Source organism: Lissotriton helveticus, chromosome 3_1 (genome assembly GCF_964261635.1).
Source record: "Lissotriton helveticus chromosome 3_1, aLisHel1.1, whole genome shotgun sequence".
NCBI classification, from domain to species: domain Eukaryota; kingdom Metazoa; phylum Chordata; class Amphibia; order Caudata; family Salamandridae; genus Lissotriton; species Lissotriton helveticus.
Genome location: NC_136061.1, coordinates 454355024 through 454375595, shown reverse-complemented (window position 1 = coordinate 454375595; position 20572 = coordinate 454355024). Strand labels below are relative to the sequence as shown.

The window sequence follows — 20572 nt, the reverse complement described above, 5'->3', positions numbered from 1 at the left end:
TCTTCGATGGATCTATTGTCTGAAACGAGAATTTTTAGTGAGTGCAGCTAGAAACAGACAAATAAATAATTGTTCCAGCGAGAACTCTAGAACGTTTTTTGTTCTGTTTCTTACAGTCATGTGTTCTAAATAGGGTGCTGGTAACACTTTCACAACGTTGTGTTTTGGTTTCTGTTCACAGCAAAACGATTGCTCAGTAAGCAACTCCAAACAATACCAGTGGGTACTTTACTGCATTGAAAGGGGCACTATTTACATTTACCTTACTGTGCAGAAACAGTTGTATGCGGGCAATGCATTGTCCACGTACAGACGGTGGGATTAGTGCATGTATATCAGGAGTGGACTTGCCCATCACCGCACCGAGGTCTCAAATCCATCCAGCAGCCAACATGGGGAAAGTAAGTGAGAGATGGCAGTGTGTGTAATTTTGTGATAGAGCCTCATTTATAGTTAAGAATGTGTCAATATGTGTGAATAGCTGGCTCTTTAGTTAAATCTAAAATGCCTTCTTATAAAATATGTGGCATTAGTCAAATGTATTTTTTTTTGTAAATATAGTGCAAATCTTGGTGATTTTTTTAGATTGTTAAGTCACTTATATTGGAGCCCTGAGTTCCGAATGGGTATGTATGGCCATTTGTGTCCGGTGCGTCTGGAGCGCATCACTCCAGCTCTACATTAGGGAACTGTTTCACTTTACGATAGATGGCATCAGAAAATTCACTAAGATGGAACCTGCATTTTGTTCGTGTTCAGTTGAGTGACCATGCATGTGCACATACTTAGTGCATTGTGTTTCTGTATTCAGCAATGGACTGCATCTCATGTGAACGGCCTTTGGAATTACATGCAGGCGAATTATAGTTCGAGCTGCTCCATGTAATAGCAGAGTCACTGTTTCCACTGTAGAGAAAGAGGACAAATGGCATCGTTTGTCCAGTAGTATCTGTGTTTTGCTCACAATTTCTGCGAGTTTCATCTCATTCAGAAAATCTCTTAGGGGAGAGGCGTCCTGCCAATTTCATAATCACAATCGGGATTTTCATTCAATTAATTAATTAGGGACTAGTTATTTTGGCTGGAGATTCAAACATATTTTTATTGCAAGAGAACAAGGCTAATATTTTGTGGAGTCGTGTCTGTACACTTCGGACAGATTTACCAGTTTGTCACGTAGCGCAGTGCTGTAGCCGCAAATGCTGTGCCGCATTGCATGAGAAGGAAAGAGCAAGAGAAATATGGCCCTCTCCTTCACTCTCCCTAACTCTGGTGCAGAAATATTCAGCTGTGCCCCGCGGACACACCTTTGCACCACAGTGCAAGAGTGTCTCCTCTCCATGAGGCTAGCATGATTTTTGTACTGGAAGGTTACACTTCCAGTACAAAATACTATGCTTAGACTAACTTTAAACATGTTCCCACTTTGTATGTTTGCTGTACAGTCAGTAAATAAAGGAGAAAAAATAATGTCTCTTTCATAGCACCTAACTGTAATGGTCACTAATCTCTGATCCTAAATAAATAGGGCGTAGTGACAGAAACCTTGGGTGGTTGTGTGGGAACACCCATGCATCACCCACGGTACGTCCCTTTGACTCTAGTCTAAGCAATGCATGGCAGCACATAACTTTGCACAGTGCAAAATGCACGTAAAGTCAGAAAATAAAGGGGAAATAATAACATTTCTCCTTTTAATGCCTGCTTTACAGCTGCATTATTATATAAACCCTGTCTACTAATGTTAGCAGATAGGGTTTAGCATAAAAAAGCATGGGTGGTTACATGGTAATTCCCATGCATCATCCAGGTTACACCCCTTGGCACAAAGTAATGCAAAGCAGCGTTTCATGCTGCTTTACATTACTATTTCATGCAATCCTACGCTAATACCAAGTGGCGTTGGTTTGTAAAAGGCTTAGCATCAGGTTGGCATTAAAAAAGCAACACTAACCCAGCACTAAAGGCCTTCTTATAAGTTTGGCGGTGGGGAGCAGGACCGCCCTGCTCCTCCACTGCCAAACCCATGTTTGAACCGCCCACCAGATTAGGTGTTTTGTCCTGTCTACCAGACTGCCCGTTGGTGTTCCCAGGGTGGTGCCAATGAAATAGGCACCGTAATGGAATATCAAAGGCAGTACCTGCAGAGCATGGACTACAGCAGTCCATACTCTGCATGTACTTAGGGGGGGCACTGTGTGCATCCAATTGGCGTGAAGCGCAAGGGGCCCCCTTTGTTTCCTCACCACCACACTTTTCATGGCGGTCACTCTGCTATGAAAAGTGTGGTTGTGAGTAAACTCTTAAAATGCTTGGTGGGGCCGCAGCAGCACCACAAAGCATATTGAGGCCTTGGACTGCGGCACAACTTCGAGGGAATAGCAGTTCCCTGGTATTTGCGTCAGATGTTGTGGTCCTAGGTTGGCCTGACCTCCCTAATCATATCAGGGCAATCAGTAGACCACCACTGTCCATGGTCCGTGGAAAGTGGACCTCCAGACTCATAATAAAGCCCCTAAATCTTTGTGAATTTGGGCCTAAGTGTGTACAGTATTTTGAAGAAAACCAAGCAGTAGTGAAGATAAGGATAGAAGGTAAAAGATGATCTAAGTCACAAAAACGACATACACTCATTGAATTGCAGAAACAAATCCGAAATGATTGAATTTTGTGATGTGCCATTGTTTATATTTGACAATATTTTATGTTATACTTGAAAAAAGGTCTGACCTGCACCAGATCACATGGCAGTCTCTGTCAGTAGCATAGTTTGCGATGCCCTACTTCGCACCTACTTGTATAACTGTGTGCCAGCTAAGCTCTTTAGGTGAAGAGGATAGTTAGCTTACAAGTCTTTTTATATTTTCCACTGTCTGAATCTGCTGATATTGTAACCCAGACATTCTAATATATTTTCCCAGTGCCATCAAAAACCCTGGTGTTCACAAATTAAAGTTAGATAACCAATAGATTACATATTTGACAAAAACATAACAAATCATATTTTGTAATTTTCAATAGTTAATATTACAAAATAAAATGTTCTTTCTAACAGATCACCTTCTATGAGGACAAGAACTTTCAAGGCCGCTCCTATGAGTGCAGCACTGAGTGTGCCGATCTGACATCCTTCTTCAGCCGCTGCAACTCCATCCGAGTGGAAAATGGCAACTGGATCCTCTATGAACACCCCAACTTCAGGGGCCACCAGTACTATCTGAGAAGAGGCGAGTACCCGGACTTCCAGCACTGGATGGGCTTCAATGACTCGATCAGGTCTTGCCGCTTGACCCCACAAGTGAGTCTTACTCTGCTTTATTTTATTTATCTGTACTTTAAAATCTTCACTTCCTCAAAGAACTGTACTCATGAAATCTAACTGTTGATCAGCTTCATGACAGAGTAGGTTAGCGATCTTGAAGTCCTCAAGTGGAAATTTGCTTTCCACTTCTAATATATGACCCAATCAAAGTGGAGTGGACAAGCCACTGAAGATGGCGGACTCATTCTAGTTTAGCTCTGGCCAGTAGGCACGATAATTCAACAATTATTCTGCTTAAATAAGCGGGATGACTATGAACAACTGCCGGGGGTCGTTGCAGCCACTTGAGAAGCCCTACGCTTCCTTTCCATGGAGCCGGGCCACTCTGCTACGGGGCTCGGGCCAGTGTGCTGTGGTAGGTCCAGCAGCATCAAGCGGGCCTGGTTGCCCTGTGTGAGGTGGGCATTGTGGTGCCTGTAGCAGGCATGAGGCATAACCCCTGACACTATGGCCCTTTCTACTTGGTGGGCGTGGGAGCTCCTAGCCTGACCAATTGTCATACCAGAAACAGCAGAGGACTGGTGTAACAATTAAAAGTCCTTGAATCCAGTATATAAAAGTAGGTTTGATTTATTGAAGCTTAGTTCCAGGTTAAGTTAATAATGAAAAAGAGATATGTAGATGTAATTGTAACCCCACCAGGAGCAGTTCTCCTGTCGCTCAGCCTGCCTGCCATCAACTGCCACTCCACACACAAGACAGGGACCCAACATTCCATGATGCCATCAGGTATTCTACCACTCACACTAGCTAAGCAACAGGGAAGTCTAAGCAAGGAAAATAAAAGACATAAGCCAGATATAACAACTGGCTTTAATGCACCTTTCCTCTTATAAAGAACCAATAAGTGATGAGGGACTTTATGGGACTACTAACTTGCCTTCCTGGCATGCCCTGTCATGGATCATACCGCAGCAGTGCCCACTGAAAACACTCAGCACTATTAGATAAAACCACCTGCATAGTCTGATCCCTTTGTGATATCCCTGTTGGGCTAACAATGGCTTGACCACCACAAACACATGCAGCATGATATAGTGTATTATTCCTATGCACCAGGAACCTTGCAATGGATCCGTATATCGCCGAGAAATCCCCTTGGGGATGAAGCGGGATGCCTGTGAACAACTACCGGGGGTCGTTGCAGCCACTTGAGAAGCCATATGCTTCCTCTCCAGGGAGCCGGGCCACTCTGCTACGGGGCTCGGGCCAGTGTGCTGTGGTAGGTCCAGCAGCATCAAGCGGGCCTGGTTGCCCTGTGTGAGGCGGGCATTGTGGTGCCTGTAGCAGGCCTGTAGCAGGCATGAGGCATGACCCCTGACCCTATGGCCCTTTCTACTTGGTGGGCGTGGGAGCTCCTAGCCGGACCAATTGTCATACCAGAAACAGCGGAGGACTGGCTTTAATGTACCTTTCCTCTTATAAATAACCAATAAGCAATGAGGGACTTTATGGGACTACTAACTTGCCTTCCTGGCATGCCCTGTCATGGATCATACTGCATCAGTGCCCACTGAAAACACTCAGCACTATTAGATAAAACCACCTGCATAGTCTGATCCCTTTGTGATATCCCTGTTGGGCTAACAATGGCTTGACCACCACAAACACATGCAGCATGATGTAGTGTATTATTCCTATGCATGAGGAACCTTGCTATGGATCCGTATAGCACCAAGAGATCCCCTTGGGAATGATTCACCTGCGCTTTATAGGTCCACAAAGTAAAGTAAGGTACATCGAACCCCTTTCAGGGCCACCGAACGGTGGTTGATAATAAGGCAGATATGTTTTTACAGAAGGCCAACTAATGGTGGTCTAGTCCTTTTGGAATGTATACACGCTCGTAACTCAGAGCAAGTAGTCTACGGCTGCCCTATCGGATCCTCCCCCTATGGGTAGGCATTCCGTGGTAACTGGGAGGGGACTATAATAATATCCTGTTTCTTTCCCTTGACCGCTGTAACCCTCTGCTTCTCTAATCCCCAGCCCATCAGCACTGGCAACAATTTTCCCAGATGACCCAGCAATGGTCCCTCCTAGATGCCTGGAGAACCCATAAACCACACTTGCGTCTATACTCTCACAACTCGGCCATGCACAACCTAAATGTCTGACTAGACCGTTTTCTCTGCTCCCCGTCCTCACCCCACTGCTTGCTCATTCTAACCATCAGGGGCAGTTGATGTCCGATCACACTGCCCCCATTGCAGACATAAAATGGGGTGCACCGCATCCCCTGGTCCATACCTGGTGACTCTCCACAGACAAATTGGCTAAGGCAGCCGTCTACAAGGCACAGTGTATACATATTACCTGCTATTTTGTAGGTAACCTTGCCACCGCTACCACCCGTGCTTTAGAATGGTACTCTTTTAAGGTGGTAACCTGTGGCTTTTGTTTGTAAAATATAGCAGGGGTTGATAGAGAGTTGGCTTGGGATTCGAAGGCCACTGAGGAGGAAGTAAAATCCATAAACAACAGCCACCCCCAGACGAGACAACCTGCTGTGCCCTGACTGACACTAAAGCATCTACAACACAACACCCCCAAAGGTGAGCAAGGGTCACAGGGAAATGTTTAGGGACCTAACCAGATTCAATCCCCAAATCCCAATTTATTCAACACATAGAAAAAACTGGTGGTCTAATGAAGGATAAAACACTACAGAGGCTTAAGAAAAAGAAAGTCAAATCAGATCACTCGTCAAAGCTAAAGACCATGATCGCTATAGTTACTGACACATGTGCAACTCTATGACAGAAGAAAACCCTGAGGAGGGGAGAAAACAATAAGGATTTCCATCAACTGCCCTTAGTGGCCAGTGTCATCATTTGGAACTCCCAGAGTGCCCCTGTCACCTCAGCTCTCCTGGCAACAAGCCAAAAAATGATGGACTGGGCGTAAGGAGGGACCAATGTAACAGGCAATTGACCAAATCAATCCATTAATGCAGTGCAAAAGTAAACAATAAGTGAAAGTGATGTTAAAAAAAAAGAAAAGTTTCAGTAGTAATCAAGACAACTTTATTAATGTTTGCCGATGAGCTTATTAAAAACAGTATGTCGGCAATAAACAAATCTGCCGGGTGTAGTGGTCTACTAGTTTCAGCCGTAATGGGTCACAGGACCCCGGCTTTCTTCAGGACCTTTGAATAGAAGCTACTGCATTCAGTGCAATTTGACCAACAAGAGACAAAAGTGCATAAAAATGAAAGACATAAAATTATCACAATGCCGCTGGTTGTGAGCTTTTACAGTATCTCTACACAGGTCGGATGGTTATTCAAACCTATCCCGTGTGAGGTATCAACCTCACCTCACCTGGCTCAGACTCAGGTATAGGGAGGCACCGCCCTCTCCGTCGGTACCTCAGACAAGTCTGCTGAGGCTGTGGGAGGTCACCACGGGATAGGTTTGAATAACCATCCGACCTGTGTAGAGATACTGTAAAAGCTCACAACCATCGGTATTGTGATAATTTTATGTCTTTCATTTTTATGCACTTTTGTCTCTTGTTGGTCAAATTGCACAGAATGCAGTAGCTTCTATTCAAAGGTCCTGAAGAAAGCCGGGGTCCTATGACCCATTACAGGTGAAATTAGTAAACCACTACACCCGGCAGATTTGTTCATTGCCGACATACTGTTTTTAATAAGCTCATCGGCAATCATTAATAAAGTTGTCTGGATTGCTGCTGAAACTTTTTTTTTTTAACATCACTTTCACTTATTGTTTACTTTGCACTGCATTAATGGATTGATTTGGTCAATTGCCTGTTACACTGGTCCCTCCTTACGCCCAGTCCTTCATTTTTTGGCTTGTTGCCAGAAGAGCTGAGGTGACAGGGGCACTCTGGGAGTTCCAAATGATGACACGGGCCACTAAGGGCAGTTGATGGAAATCCGTATTGTTTTCTCCCCTCCTCAGGGTTTTCTTCTGTCATAGAGTTGCACATGTGTCAGTAACTATAGCGATCATGGTCTTTAGCTTTGACGAGTGATCTGATTTGACTTTCTTTTTCTTAAGCCTCTGTAGTGTTTTATCCTTCATTTGACCACCAGTTTTTTCTATGTGTTGAATGACACTAAAGCATGCCATTCTTCATTGATTGAGCCTCTCCTTGCTATCATTCGCAGGCTATCATTATGTGGAATACAAGACTCAATTTCATGCTACGGGTGACAAACTTGGACGGGGGCCATCCGTTGCAAGCCCAAGTAGACATAGTGCAAATGTTCAACTCCTACTACACCAGGTAATATCTGGAACAACCAGCATCACCCCCAAGGCAACTCACCAATTTTTAGATCCCGTAATCTTACCTACATCACCGTCATCGTAGGAAGGATCTTGATGGCTTGATCACTGTAGACGGGGTGAAGAGGGCGATACATGACTGGGCCTGAAATAAGTCCCCTGGTTTAGATGGCCTGCCGGTAGAATATTATGATTGCTTCTCCATGCTCCTCATTGCCATTGGTTGAAATTTACAATAAGACTCTTACCATAGGCTTGCTCCCAACTTCTCTTCAAGAGTCTCTTCTAGTTCCCTTGCTCAGCCATAGCAGGGACCCCACCCAGCTCTTCTTGCACAGACTTTGTACATACCTACAGGTATATTAGGTGCAGATTATAACATCCTTGGAAATTTGTTATTGGATCGGTATGTGCAGTTACTACCTACACTGATCCACCCAGATCTGGACAGGTTTATACCAGGTCGTAACACATCTAACAACACGAGACGACTTTTCCACACCATGGATCAGTCTACAGTGTGCTCACCCTTAGCAGCATGCCTCATCTAGACCTAGAAAAGACTTTTGATTCCCCGTCCTGAGAATACATGTTCGATGTCCTGAGGGCCATGTGGCCGGGTCGTTTCTACACATGAAATCTACCTCTCGAGCAAGCGTAGGCAACCTGATCTCAGCCTCCTTCTTAATAAGCGGCAGTGTGCGGCAGGGGTGTCCTCTCTCAGCTATGCTATTTACCCTTGCGATGGAGCCCTTGGTGTAGTGACTCAGAGAGGGGGTATGATGCTGAGGCATCCCGCTAGACGGCACAGTGCATGTAGTGTCCCTATATGCAGACGATGTGCTACTATATCTACGGGACACGCTGACTGATGTGGCCCCTATTTCAGCTGCATTTCAAGATTTTGAGCAGGTAGAAGAGTTTTGGGTGAACTGGGGGAAATCATGCATTTTCTCACTTAACTGTGATGGCCCACCGCAGGTTAGCCAACTGGGTGGAGAGTCATTGACGTGATTGATAGCAGTGGTCTGGTATCTCAGGGTCTGCCTTTATCATTCTCAGCAGGATTTATTCAATGGCAACCTAAATAGGGTATTTAACGCCCCAAAGTCTCAAATGCAGTTTTCGCAGTGGTTACTGCTGGGCCTGCCAGGTAGAGTTGCTCTCTCCAAGATGATTGTGCTTCCCTGACTATTTTACTATTTTGTCAATGTCCCAGTATTTCCTAAGAGGCAATTCTTTCTTGACTTGGGAAATCAGCTCTGGAATTACAGGAAATTTAGAGTAGCACCAAATAAGCTTCAGTTACCAGTCAGGGTGCAGAGGACTGGGAGCGCCATCTTTTGAGGCTTATTACCTCATGGTGCAACTTCAGTGAGTGGCCAGGTGGCTATTGGGGAAGCAATCTTTATGAAGCCAGTGCAGGGAAGGGCCCCTAACCCTGCATGTAATTCAACAACTTCTTCATCGCACTGTTAATCTGAACCATTCATGGTCCCCCCATGTGTGGATTGCTTGGAGGTGCTTGGCAAAATCTTCCAGTTCACAAAGTGCACAATAACCTACTCCCCGGCCACTCTCTCCAGGATCTACCTGCACCCTTGGGGCATTTTAGTGCTGACAAATTAGCAACCTGGAATGAACATTCAATTGACACGGTGGAGGGTTTGTTTCAGGATGCTCATTTACTCCAGTTGTGCCAGGAATACAACATTCCAACAAATCAATATCCTTTACACAGGCAGTTATCAGGTCACTGTGGGTGTAATTTACGCAGAGCCACCCACCCATGTAGTGATGCATACACTACACACCATGGGAGAAGGGTGGCATCTTATCACTTGGCTTTACAAAGCCATAAACAGACATACTGGGGTCCCACTGACTCAACTCCGGCTGGAATAGGAGGAGGATCTGGAGTGCCACCCTACATGACATTGAATGGACACGGGCACTCAGTCTCTCCAAGTTGTCTCCAAAAATGCGCGATTCAAGAACATTCAATATATGTCATGTCACATGTTTTTATATAGCGCAACTTTTCACCGTGAGGTCTCAAGGCGCTTGCAGCAAAACGGTAGACAACGTTAGGAGCTGTTGTGGGTGGTGTCAGGAGTTATTTAGGGAACAGCCAAGTTTTGAGAATTTTACGGAATTGTTTGTGTTCGGTGATGGCTAACAAGTGGGGGGGCAATTTGTTCCAAAGCAGAGGGGCAAGATAGGAAAAGGAACGATGGCCATAGCGGGAGGTGGGGACCCGTGGTTGAATCAGGAAAGATTTGTTGCTAGACCTTAAGGGTCTTTTGGGTACATACCAGTTGAGTTTTTTTTTAAGATATTCAGGAACGGTGTCGTACAAAGTCTTGTGTGTCATACTCAAGATCTTAAAATGGCTCCTTAGACGAACAGGGAGCCAATGGAGTTTTTTCAAGCATGGAGCAGAGGCAGTTCTGGGAGGGAGATTCAAAACCAATCTGGCTGCAGCATACTGGAGGGTCTGCAGCTTTGAAAGCAGGTCCTCATTGAGTGCGGCATACATGGCATTGCCATAGTCCAAATGGCTGATGATCAGGCCCTGTACCAGAGGTTTCCTGGCTTCGATAGGAAGGCATTTGAAAGTCTTCCGGAGATTACACATGATACCATGACAGATTCCGGTGACCTGGTTAACATGGTTTTTCATGGATAGGGCACTGTCAATCAATATTCCCAGATTGCGTACTGCTGGTTTTGGAGCGGGACATGCTCCCAGTTCAGGAGGCCACCAATCTTGCGACCAAGATTTTTCAGCATTGCCAAACAGAATGATTTCGGTTTTACTAGTGTTCAATTGCAGTTTGTTGTTGTTCATCCAGTTGCTAATCTCAATCATGCAGTTTTTTAAACGAGAGCGGGTGCCAGAATAATCTGTACCGCATGTGATAAGCAATTGGGTATCATCAGCGTACAAAACGGTTACAAAACCGTATGAATTGATGATCTTCGTCAACGGAGTGAGATATACGTTGAATAGTAAAGGGCTAAGAATCGATCCTTGGGGTACCCCCACGGTTACAGGGCGGCTACTTGAGACCAGAGTGTCTACTCGCACGGTGGTGAGGCGGTCAGTAAGATAGTTCTCAATCCAACTGAGGGCCCTTCCTCTGATACCTATCTCCCACAGTCGATGTTTCAGGATGCTGTGGGAGATGGTATTGAATGCAGCGGATAGGTCCAAAAGGATGAGAATAGCAGAAACACCTCTGTCCTCTGCGAGCCTGATGTCATCCACGATCTCAATGACCGCTGTCTCCGTGCCATGAGCGGCACGGAAACCAGATTGAGAGGGGTCTAGTACCCCGTGGGATTCTATGAAGGCTGTAATCCGTCTGTTGACTAGATGTTCTAGTACTTTCCCAAAGTAGGGTAACAGTGAAATAGGCCGATAGTGAACTGGTAATGTGGGATCAGTGGAGGTTTTTTTAGGATAGGTTTAACTTGTGCATGTTTCCATTTAATTGGCACAATGGCTTGCTCTAGTGAGGTGTTAAAATGTCCATGAGAGAGTCGATCAGTAATGGAGTAATTTTGGTGCAGCGGCAGGGAGGGAAAGGATCCAGAGGGGAACCAGTTTTTACCTTGTTTAGGCCTTCAACTATTTTAGTAACAGTAATGGGGTCAAATTCAGTCTAACAAGGAATGTCCTTGTGGTTCGCAGAAGGGGGCTTTGTAAGTAGGTAGTCATTTTGTTGGAGTAGACTAGAGTCAATGTTCGAGAAGGAAGAATAGATTGATTTAATTTTATTATAAAAAAAAATGGACATGGACTCGACCCATTCTTGAGTGGGTGCAAAAGGAGGCTGTTCGGCCCGGGGTGAAGTAAATTCTTTTAATATCTCAAATAATTCTTTACTTGAATTAGCCGCGTTGTTTATGCGTGCGGTTAAGTAAGTCTTTTTAACCATTTTGATTTTTTTTCCATAGAGTGAGTGCAGCAATTTATAATTCATGTGATCCTCCTTCTTTTTTGTTTTCCGCCATTGCGTTCGGCTGCTCGACTCGATTGATTGTCAATTTTTAGAGCTGCGGTGAACCATGGAGAGGCAACGGATTTCACATTAACATTCGTTTCAGGGATGATCTCGTCCAGCGTTTGCAGGATGGAGGTCTCTAGGTTGGTTACCATTAGTTCTAGTGGGGACTGCTGATTTGTTAAAGGTTTAAAATGTTCAAGGAAAGTTTCAGACGTCATATTGCCCCAAGGTCGTATGAGAGCTTTTTTTTTACTTGCTAATTTAGCCGGAGTGTGTCTAGGAAGATTGAACTTTAACAGATAATGATCGGTCCAAATCATGGGGAGCGGAATCTCATTGCTCATTTTAGATGAGTTGGTGAAGATTAAGTCTAATGTGTGGCCCGCTAGGTGGGTCGGGCATATTACCCTTTGGGTCAATCCTAGACTTTCCATTGTTCTAATTAAATGGCTTGTTTCGGGATCAGATAGAAGCTCGGCATGACAATTAAAATCCCCAGGTAAAACAAAATTGTCAGTTGCCAGTGTATGAGAAACTATGATTTCTAAAAGATGGTTAACTAATTTGGTTTTAGGACCAGGGGGTCTATAGACTAAGGCCCCTCTCCATGTTTCGGTGCAGGAGATTTCAATGTTAACGACCATGATTTCCGCAGTTAGGCTGGAGAAAGATTCCAGTGACTCGATCTGTGTGGGAGGTTTGGCCACAATTGCTATGCCTCCGCCTCTACTCACTTCTCTGTCTACCCTAGTTAGATAATACTCTGGGGGAAAAGCAGATGCTATGTCAGGTGAGGCTTGGCTGTGGAGCCAAGTTTCGGTGAAAAAAAATATATCTGGTTTGTCGGCGTCTAAGATGCTCCATAGCTCTATAGCATGTTTAGGTATAGATCGTGTGTTGAGATACATTGCCGTGAGGTGTTTGTCATTCTCTTTCCTTTCAAAGGATGTGGTAGTGATATTGTCTGATTTGGAGACAGAATTCGATATCTTGTTGGCTGTAGTGGCATTGAGACATTCTGAGGACTCAATTGATTTAGCGGTGATTGCACGAAGGCATACTGAGGATTCCGTCCGGGGAGTTAAGTGATGATATATAGGGGGCTGAATCCCCAGAGTGGTCGTGCCAGTGTAAAAGGTCTTTGAGATATTCAAAGATTTCAGCGTGTCGCTTGTGTAACATAGCATTTTACAAAGAGGCTCACCTATGAATTTAGAGTATGACAGAAACAGGGGTCCGGGCGGCGGGCGGCGTTCTGGCGCGGACGGGTGCAGACGGGCTTGCCTTTTGCGCACCTTCTGGGGGGCGCTGCGTGCGTCCGCGCTGAGAGTAGGTTTAAATGGGGAGGAAGGCGGGTCAGTTGTGATGACGCTGGCCAATCAGAAGTCGATTGGCTACAGCTGGTTGCCTGTCCCTCCGCTCAATCGGCACATATGGCTTACCTCACAGCTTACCGTCTAAACTGTATTTTCCCAATGGCTGACCTTATCTGCCCCAGATGTCAAGCCCATTCGACAGCCTTTCAACGCATGTTTTGGTCATGCCCCAGTATGACCAGCTTCTGGCATTCTACAGTCTACACACACTCTCTTAGGCACTCTTATAGAGCTCACATCACCTGACCAGGTTTACATTTCATTTGTTACGATACTGTATCATCAAGGTTGTGTGATCTAAGCATGATTAGCTACTACTGTATAATTGGGGCCTCCATCCTGGAACAAGAGGAGGTTGGTAAAGATAGGAAACTCCAACATGTATTACCGTGTTACGCAGCAATGAACAACCTAACTATCCAAAACAACTTATTGAAATGACCCATCCAAAATTAAAATTGGTGTTTTTTTCCAGCTATATATTAATGTCATTACGCCCATAGCTTAAGAAATTAACAATGAACTCAGTGTTATATCACGTATCTGATAGTTGTGTTAACTCTCGCATTTAAGGAGAATGCTTTGACAGCATTTAGTTTAAGACGATGCAGAGATATGACTGTTTGCATGGTTTGGTCATTTTTGGAGTTACTTTGACATGAAGCAGATTCTTGATCTATGTGACAATGAAAAATGCAACAGTGAAGAAACTTATATTGTAAGGAGTAGTAATGAGAAATCCCCATCGAAGAAAAAGACATTACAAGGAATACCAGAATGAGGAAAACCATCTAAAAAAGTTCATATCTAACACTATCCCTTACCAAACCCAAAAGCTAGCCTATTCTCTAACAGGCACATGCATCAAAGCCTTTTGCGATCGCAAACGCTGCAATTCGCAAAAAATCAGCCAAGAATTCACAATTAATTGATAGTTCTCAAATTGCGATTGCATTTAAAGAATCACATTTTGCGATTCCTTAAATGGATAAAGGTAAAAAAACTGCCATTTCGCTATTTGGGGGAGCAAATTACCATGAAGTTGAACTTCATGGTAATTTGCAAAAACTTTGAAAAATGAACTTTTGTGCATTTTTTAAAGTTTCATGTTGCGCACACGCATACCATTAGGGCATGTGTGTGTGCAACATATGTGCACGGATCAATTTCAGGGGTGCAATTCTCTAATTGAGATTCGCAAATTGAGAATGTCTTCCCATTCATTCCTATGGGCCTTTAGGCCCATAAGAAAAATCGCAATTTGGGAATTGCAAAAGCCAACAATGATGCATGTGCCCGTAAGTACAATAACAATCTCTACTTTAGCTGTCAAATTCAGTCTTTTCGTCCTTTTATTGATATTGCTTATTGTCCTTTTAACCTTTATATTTCCTTGATTTTCACATTATGATGGATGTAATTGTATATCCAGGAAATCACTGAATGTTGTTGCAACAAAATAAATTCTAACAAGTTGCCTTTTCTCTGCACCAAAACTTCATTTAAAATAGATCTCTATTAATATTGGGCATGTTAATATTTAGACCTTTGATGGACTGCGCAGCACTTAGAGCAAGATGGGCTGCTATAGAACGATCGTTTGGTAGCATTTACTTCTTGCAGAAATATTCCATATTCCCGAGCAAGACACGAAAATGGGGAAATAGAGATACATGTTCGTGGTTTGGAATTGATGTTTGAAGTCTTTTTACTATTTATTTCGCCTGAAAAAATATTCTAAGAACTTTGAAATGGTAAATCGTGTAGTGATTTTTTGGTTTATGCATATAGGCCATTCTATTTTATGAGGGTAGAAACTGTGCGCCGATTGTACAATCTACATTTCGTGCTATATCGTGCTATATCAGTGACACAAATGGTCATAAGGCATTTTTTACTTATAGGGTTGTTATCTGCATCCAGTCTTATATATGTGCCCAGGGTTCATCGTTTTTTTGTACCCTATTAAGCTCTAATAACCCCATTTTACATGTTCACACTCACTGTCAAAATCAGGAAAACGCTGATGACGGGAGTAGTGAGTGAGTGCTAAATGCGAGCCAGCTGCAAAATGAGCTTTCAGCCCAAAATACCCGTTAGTGCCCAAAAGAGTGCATACAGCACTGAACAATTTTTAACACTACGGCACGGGACCCTATTAGTACATTTAATAAATTAGTTATCATCGTAGTAGACTGTATAAAGCCGCTATTTCTCCATGTTGAATTTCCCATATCATTGCTGCCTTAATCTTCGATATTGCTTTATGGTTTGCTTTGAACTCAGTTCATTATTATCCGAGCTAGTATCGCTTTAGCACCCCATATTATCATGGGGTGGATGTTGAGCTTTATAACCACACTAGCAGCCCGTCCCGACGTTGTCCCGGTATGAAGGCCAGTAGTATATTGTTTTGTAGGATTTCGTTTTGATAGCATTTCTTATCTGTGACAGGCCTGTGAAACGCTCCGATTCACAGTGCACTGCTGATGCACTTAAGAGTGCGCGTTCAGTAGTGTGTGAACTGGAGTTTCCCTACTTTATTTTTCCTTGCAATATTATATAACGCGAACTCGACAACATGGCATGAGCACAATTTACATTACAGAAGAACACATTCATTTGCGGTAGGCACGGGGAGACAAAGCGACTTGCCTGGAATCACAGGATGTTGAGCTGATGCCGAGATTCGAATATAGCTCCCCAGCTCTAAATTTCGCAATTCTAGAACTTGTGGCGGGAAGTGTGTCTAAAAGTGTATGTCGGTGCTGGTCATCAATGAGAGAGACCTGTGCATTTTTCAAATGGGTGGTGAAAAAATATGAGTATGTTGCTGGAGATGTGGGCCGCCGTGCCACCAATGTACTTACCGGGGGAGGGTAAACACCCATTATTCCGCATCTTTCTTTCCACATACCATCACTCCGCATACTTTCATTATGAAAGTACCATGACTCCGCAATGCCATTATAACGCATGGCATTACATTTTATATGCTTTTACCACGCATACATTTACAACGAAATTCGTTGTAAATGCATGAATGGTAAAAGCATATATTTTTTTAATGTTTGGATAAGGTAAGTATGGGTATAGGGGTATATGTTTTGGGGTACTGAGGTATATGTTTTGGGGTGTTTGGGTATTTTAAGGGTTCAGATATAGTTTTGGGTTATGGGGTACAGGGGTAGTTTTAGGGTCTAGGGATAGGTATGGGTTTTGGGGTACAGGGGTATTTTTAGGGTTCAGGGCTATGTTTGGGTTTGTGGGGTATAGGGGTATTTTTAGGGTTCAGGGGAAGGTTTGGGTTTTGGGGTACAGGGGTATTTTAAGGGTTCAGGGCTAGGTTTGGGTTTTGGGGTACAGTGGTATTTTTAGAGTTCAGGGCTAGGTTTGGGTTTTGGGGTACAGGGGTATTTTAGGGTTCAGGGGTAGGTTTGGGTTTTTGGGGTATAGGGGTATTTTTAGGGTTCAGGGGTAGGTTTGGGTTTTGGGGTACAGGGGTATTTTTAGGGTTTAGGGATAGGTTTGGGTTTTGGGGTACAGGGTATATTCATAGGGTTAAGATGGGTTAGTGTTTAAGGGTGTTGGGGTATTTTAAGGAATAAGGGTGGGTTATGATTATGGGGTGCAGGGGTATTAAAAAGGGAGCAGGGTGGGATTAGCACACGATATGAGACATGGCTTGAAGGGCGGAACGTACCACACGCCCCCAGCGTTTGTCACGCCCCCAGCACACGCCCACAGCACAACACAGACACGCCCACAAGGGACTACTTTGCTGGCACGGTTCTTTTACCTTTTAAATGTATATGGTGGGCGTCTGCATACCCTATGTCCTTCTGCTGCAACTGCCCTTTCCAACGCTGTATTGGGTGTTGTGATTGGTGCTGTGGTTCCTGAGATTACCCGCCTCAAAGGTTTGGGCTCTCTCTTTATTATATTAGTATAGATTATGAGATTACATAATAAGGATGCCAAGCAAAAGTTATGTTTTTGTAAAACAAGCACATGTCAACAGAGCACATTTTCTTTAAGTGAAAGTATTGTTTGTATTTTTATCTTACATTTTATTTTATGTTATTAAGAAAGTTCAACCTAGTTTCTTTTCTCTCCTTGTCCAGCACCGTGGATCCTACAGAATAAGAGTTTATGAGCGAGAGAACTTTGGAGGTCAGATGATGGAGTTCTCTGAAGACTGTCCCCATGTTTACGAGCAGTTCCGCTACAATGACATCCACTCCTGTAATGTGCTTGAGGGGCACTGGGTCTTCTATGAAGAGCCCAACTACAGAGGCCGTCAGCACTACCTGAGGGCCGGAGAGTACCGGAGGTACAGCGACTGGGGAGCTATGAGCCCCAAGGTTGGATCCTTCAGGAGAGTTCGGGATCTTTACTGAGATACTTTTGATGTTCTGCCTCAACAATCCATGTCACACAAATAAATATTGCATACATTACGTGTTTTTGGTTTTTATTAATAATTTTTTATTTTTTTATTTTATTTTTCCAACTAGCAGTTACATTGCACATAAGACTTTACATTTTCAGACGTGTTGTTGCACATGACACTTTGTGGTTACAGTACAGACTATCTACATAACATTTATCATTTTCACCATTTCAGCTTCAGCGGACAATTATGTACTTCCATGTGATAATTGAACACATCTTGTATTGTTGCTGTGTGCTTAGCAGTCCGCCTAGCTCCTGTGTGTGTCACTCAGTCAAGTGATGTATTGGCGTCTGTGGTGATATTAGTCAGTTCATGTCTCTGGTTCCGGAGCAGTTTGCAAGTATTGAACAAGTGGTTCCCTGAAATCTCTGGACCTCGAAGTTTGTGGAATGTCTTCTGCGTGAGTCTCTAACGCTTCTTTGCAATAGGTCATGTCCGTGATCCAGTCTTTAAGCCTGGGTGGTCTTTTGCTTCCCCACTTTATTGCTATGCGCCTTTTTGAAAGTAGTAGTGCTACCGCTAGGAATTTCCTGCGCCTAGCATGTTTAAGCTTCTTGACTCCTAAAATGCACACCAAGGGGGTGTTAGGGATCTGTTCCGTTAGCATATTGGTTAGTGTGGCCGTGACTTCACCCTAGTACGTCTGCAACCTAGGACATGACCATGATACATGTAAGAAGTCTGCGCCCAGCGCATTGCACCTCTGGCAGGCCTTTGTCTCCCTTGGGCCCAGTTTGTGTAGCATGGCCGGTGTGTAGTATATTTGGTGAATGAACTTGAAATTTATAATACGTAAGTTGCAGTTAGACGTGAGGAGCGTGAGTTGTGTGCAGCTGTATTGCCAGTCTTGCTCTTCGATTGGCTCACCCAGTGTTCTTTCCCATCTGCTCAGCGCTGCTGTAGGTTTCTCAGCCTGCTCATCCAGGGCCACATTGTATAATCGTGTTACCAGGTTTTTCAGGGTCGGAGCCGTTAGTAATATTTGGAATGCGTTCAATTGCTCGGGTTCAGCGAGGAACGTAGTGTATAATGACCTGATTGCCGTGCGTAATCTTAAATACGCACATTTCTTCAGGGGGAGTTGGTGTGCACATAGAGAGGGGTCTTTCCAGTTAATGAATGTATTATGGGTGAATATTTGTCCCATGGAAGTTAGGCTTATCTCCTTAAGCAACGTTTGCATGCTCCTTTCTTGCGTTACAGTGAGTTTGGGGTGTCTCGCCATGGGCAACGCACGTGCATATACCGGTAGTTTGTGTGCTCTATGTGCCAGCGCATGCCATGCCCTCGAGGTGCACTTGGCTGTGTTTATCTTGACTCTTGGCGTATATATCGTATTGGGTGAGCTATCAGTGCTGTCAGTGGCATGGGAGAAATGCTATTTTTTTCACTGCGATGTGCAGTATGTAGGTGTGTGGTTTCGTCCAGTAGTGTGCATGTTGTGCTTGTGCGCATAGGAAGTATAAATGGAAATCTGGTGCCCCAAAACCACCCGAATAGTATGGTTGTGTAAGTACCTTCCAACTTGTCCTAGCCTGTTTACCAGCCCATTTCAGTCTCTGCAGGAGAGAGCGTATGTCGAAAAAGGCCTTGTTTAGCCATATTGGTATATTCCAGAACAGATAAAGGAACCTAGGCAAGACTATAATTTTCTGTAGGGCTATTCTGTCTGCCATTGAGAAGGGCATTTTTATCCATCTGTCTACCTGTTCTTCTATTCCCGCCATTGCCTTTCCATTGTTCTCCCTGATGACTAGCTCTGGGTCCCGATGAATCCAGACCCCTAGGTGTTTAAGTGGGTCCATACGCCTTCAAATGGAATTCCAAATCTGGCTCCAATGTATCCTCAGTGAGTGGTATCACAATAGATTTATCCCAATTTATTCGGAGGCCAGCGTATTGGTCATATCTAACATTTTCCCTAATATGCGGGTTTAGATTCTTAGCCGGATGTGTGGTGTAGAGGACCATGTCATCAGCGTACAGCGCTATTCCAATTGGCCGAAGGTCAAATTGTAGGGCAGCGTCGGAGTGTTTCTGGTGGATTTTACGGGCCAGTGGCTCTAGGATTATGGTAAAGAGCATTGGTGACAGTGGGCAACCCTGCCTAGTGCCTCGCGTAATCTCTGTGGGGTTGGATGTATAGCCGTTTATCCTGACCTGGGCTTTAGGTGCTGTATACAAGGAAAACCACTTTAAAAATGGTTCAGGAAATCCCACCTTTTGAAGAGTGACAAACATAAAGTCCCACTCCACAGAGTTGAATGCCTTGGCAGCATCTAATACAGCCGTGGCTGCTGGCACATCCGGGTCTAACTGGTGATATAGTGCGAAGATGGTGCGTATATTGTGGGTGGGAGACCGTGTCGGCATGAAGCCTGCCTGGTCCGGTAACATGAGATTACAAAGAAGTGGTTGTATTCTATTTGCAATTATTTTTGCTAAGATCTTAGCAACTATATTTATCAGGGATAAGCGCCTGTATGATTCGCACTGAGATGGGTCCTTTCCCGGTTTCGGGAGTGCAATCAGGAGTGCCTCGCTTAATGTGGTCGGTAGTGCACCTTCTTCAAGCATTTCATTAAAGTGTGGGATCAGTATATCTCGGTATTCTTTGTAGTACTCTCCCGGGAGACCATCAAGCCCTGGAGCTTAATTATTGGGGAGGGAGTTAAAGGCGTGTATGATTTCATCCTTAGAAACAGGGAGACTGAAGTACTGTTGGTGGGTGTCCGACAGACACGCCATCGTAATGTCATCTAAATAGTCTTGTATGTCAGATGTGGAGGACTTTGCCTGAGCAGTATATAACTGCATGCAATATTTGGTGAAGCATTCCAGTATGGCTGGGGTGTCGTATACCGTGTTGTGCTGGGCATCCTGGATCTGCGTGATGTACGCCTTGGTGTGAGTGGGTCTGATTTTATATGACAGTACTCTACCAGGTCTGCCCCCTTCTCCATAGTTCCTAGGTGTATATTTATGCGATATGTATTTGACCTCGACATCTGCAAATTAGTTATATTTGTCAATTTGTTTTATAGTTTCAGCCAGTAGTGTGCCGCTTTGGGTTTCAGCAAATTCGCGCTCCAATCTATTAATGTCAGCCTCAATTCTTTCCAGCTGTCCCTGTATATCTTTTAGTA

The 20572-nt window shown here is 44.2% G+C and overlaps 1 protein-coding gene across 1 annotated transcript; it reads left to right on the top strand.

Annotated features, from left to right (window-relative positions):
* Positions 1-281: 281 nt before the first annotated feature.
* LOC144824612 (gamma-crystallin-3-like) lies at positions 282-17430 on the top strand. Its single transcript, XM_078683666.1, has 3 exons — positions 282-401; positions 3056-3298; positions 17095-17430. Exons 1-3 carry the CDS (start codon positions 285-287, stop codon positions 17368-17370), a joined length of 636 nt encoding a protein of 211 aa, XP_078539792.1. The 5' UTR covers positions 282-284; the 3' UTR covers positions 17371-17430.
* Positions 17431-20572: the final 3142 nt, after the last annotated feature.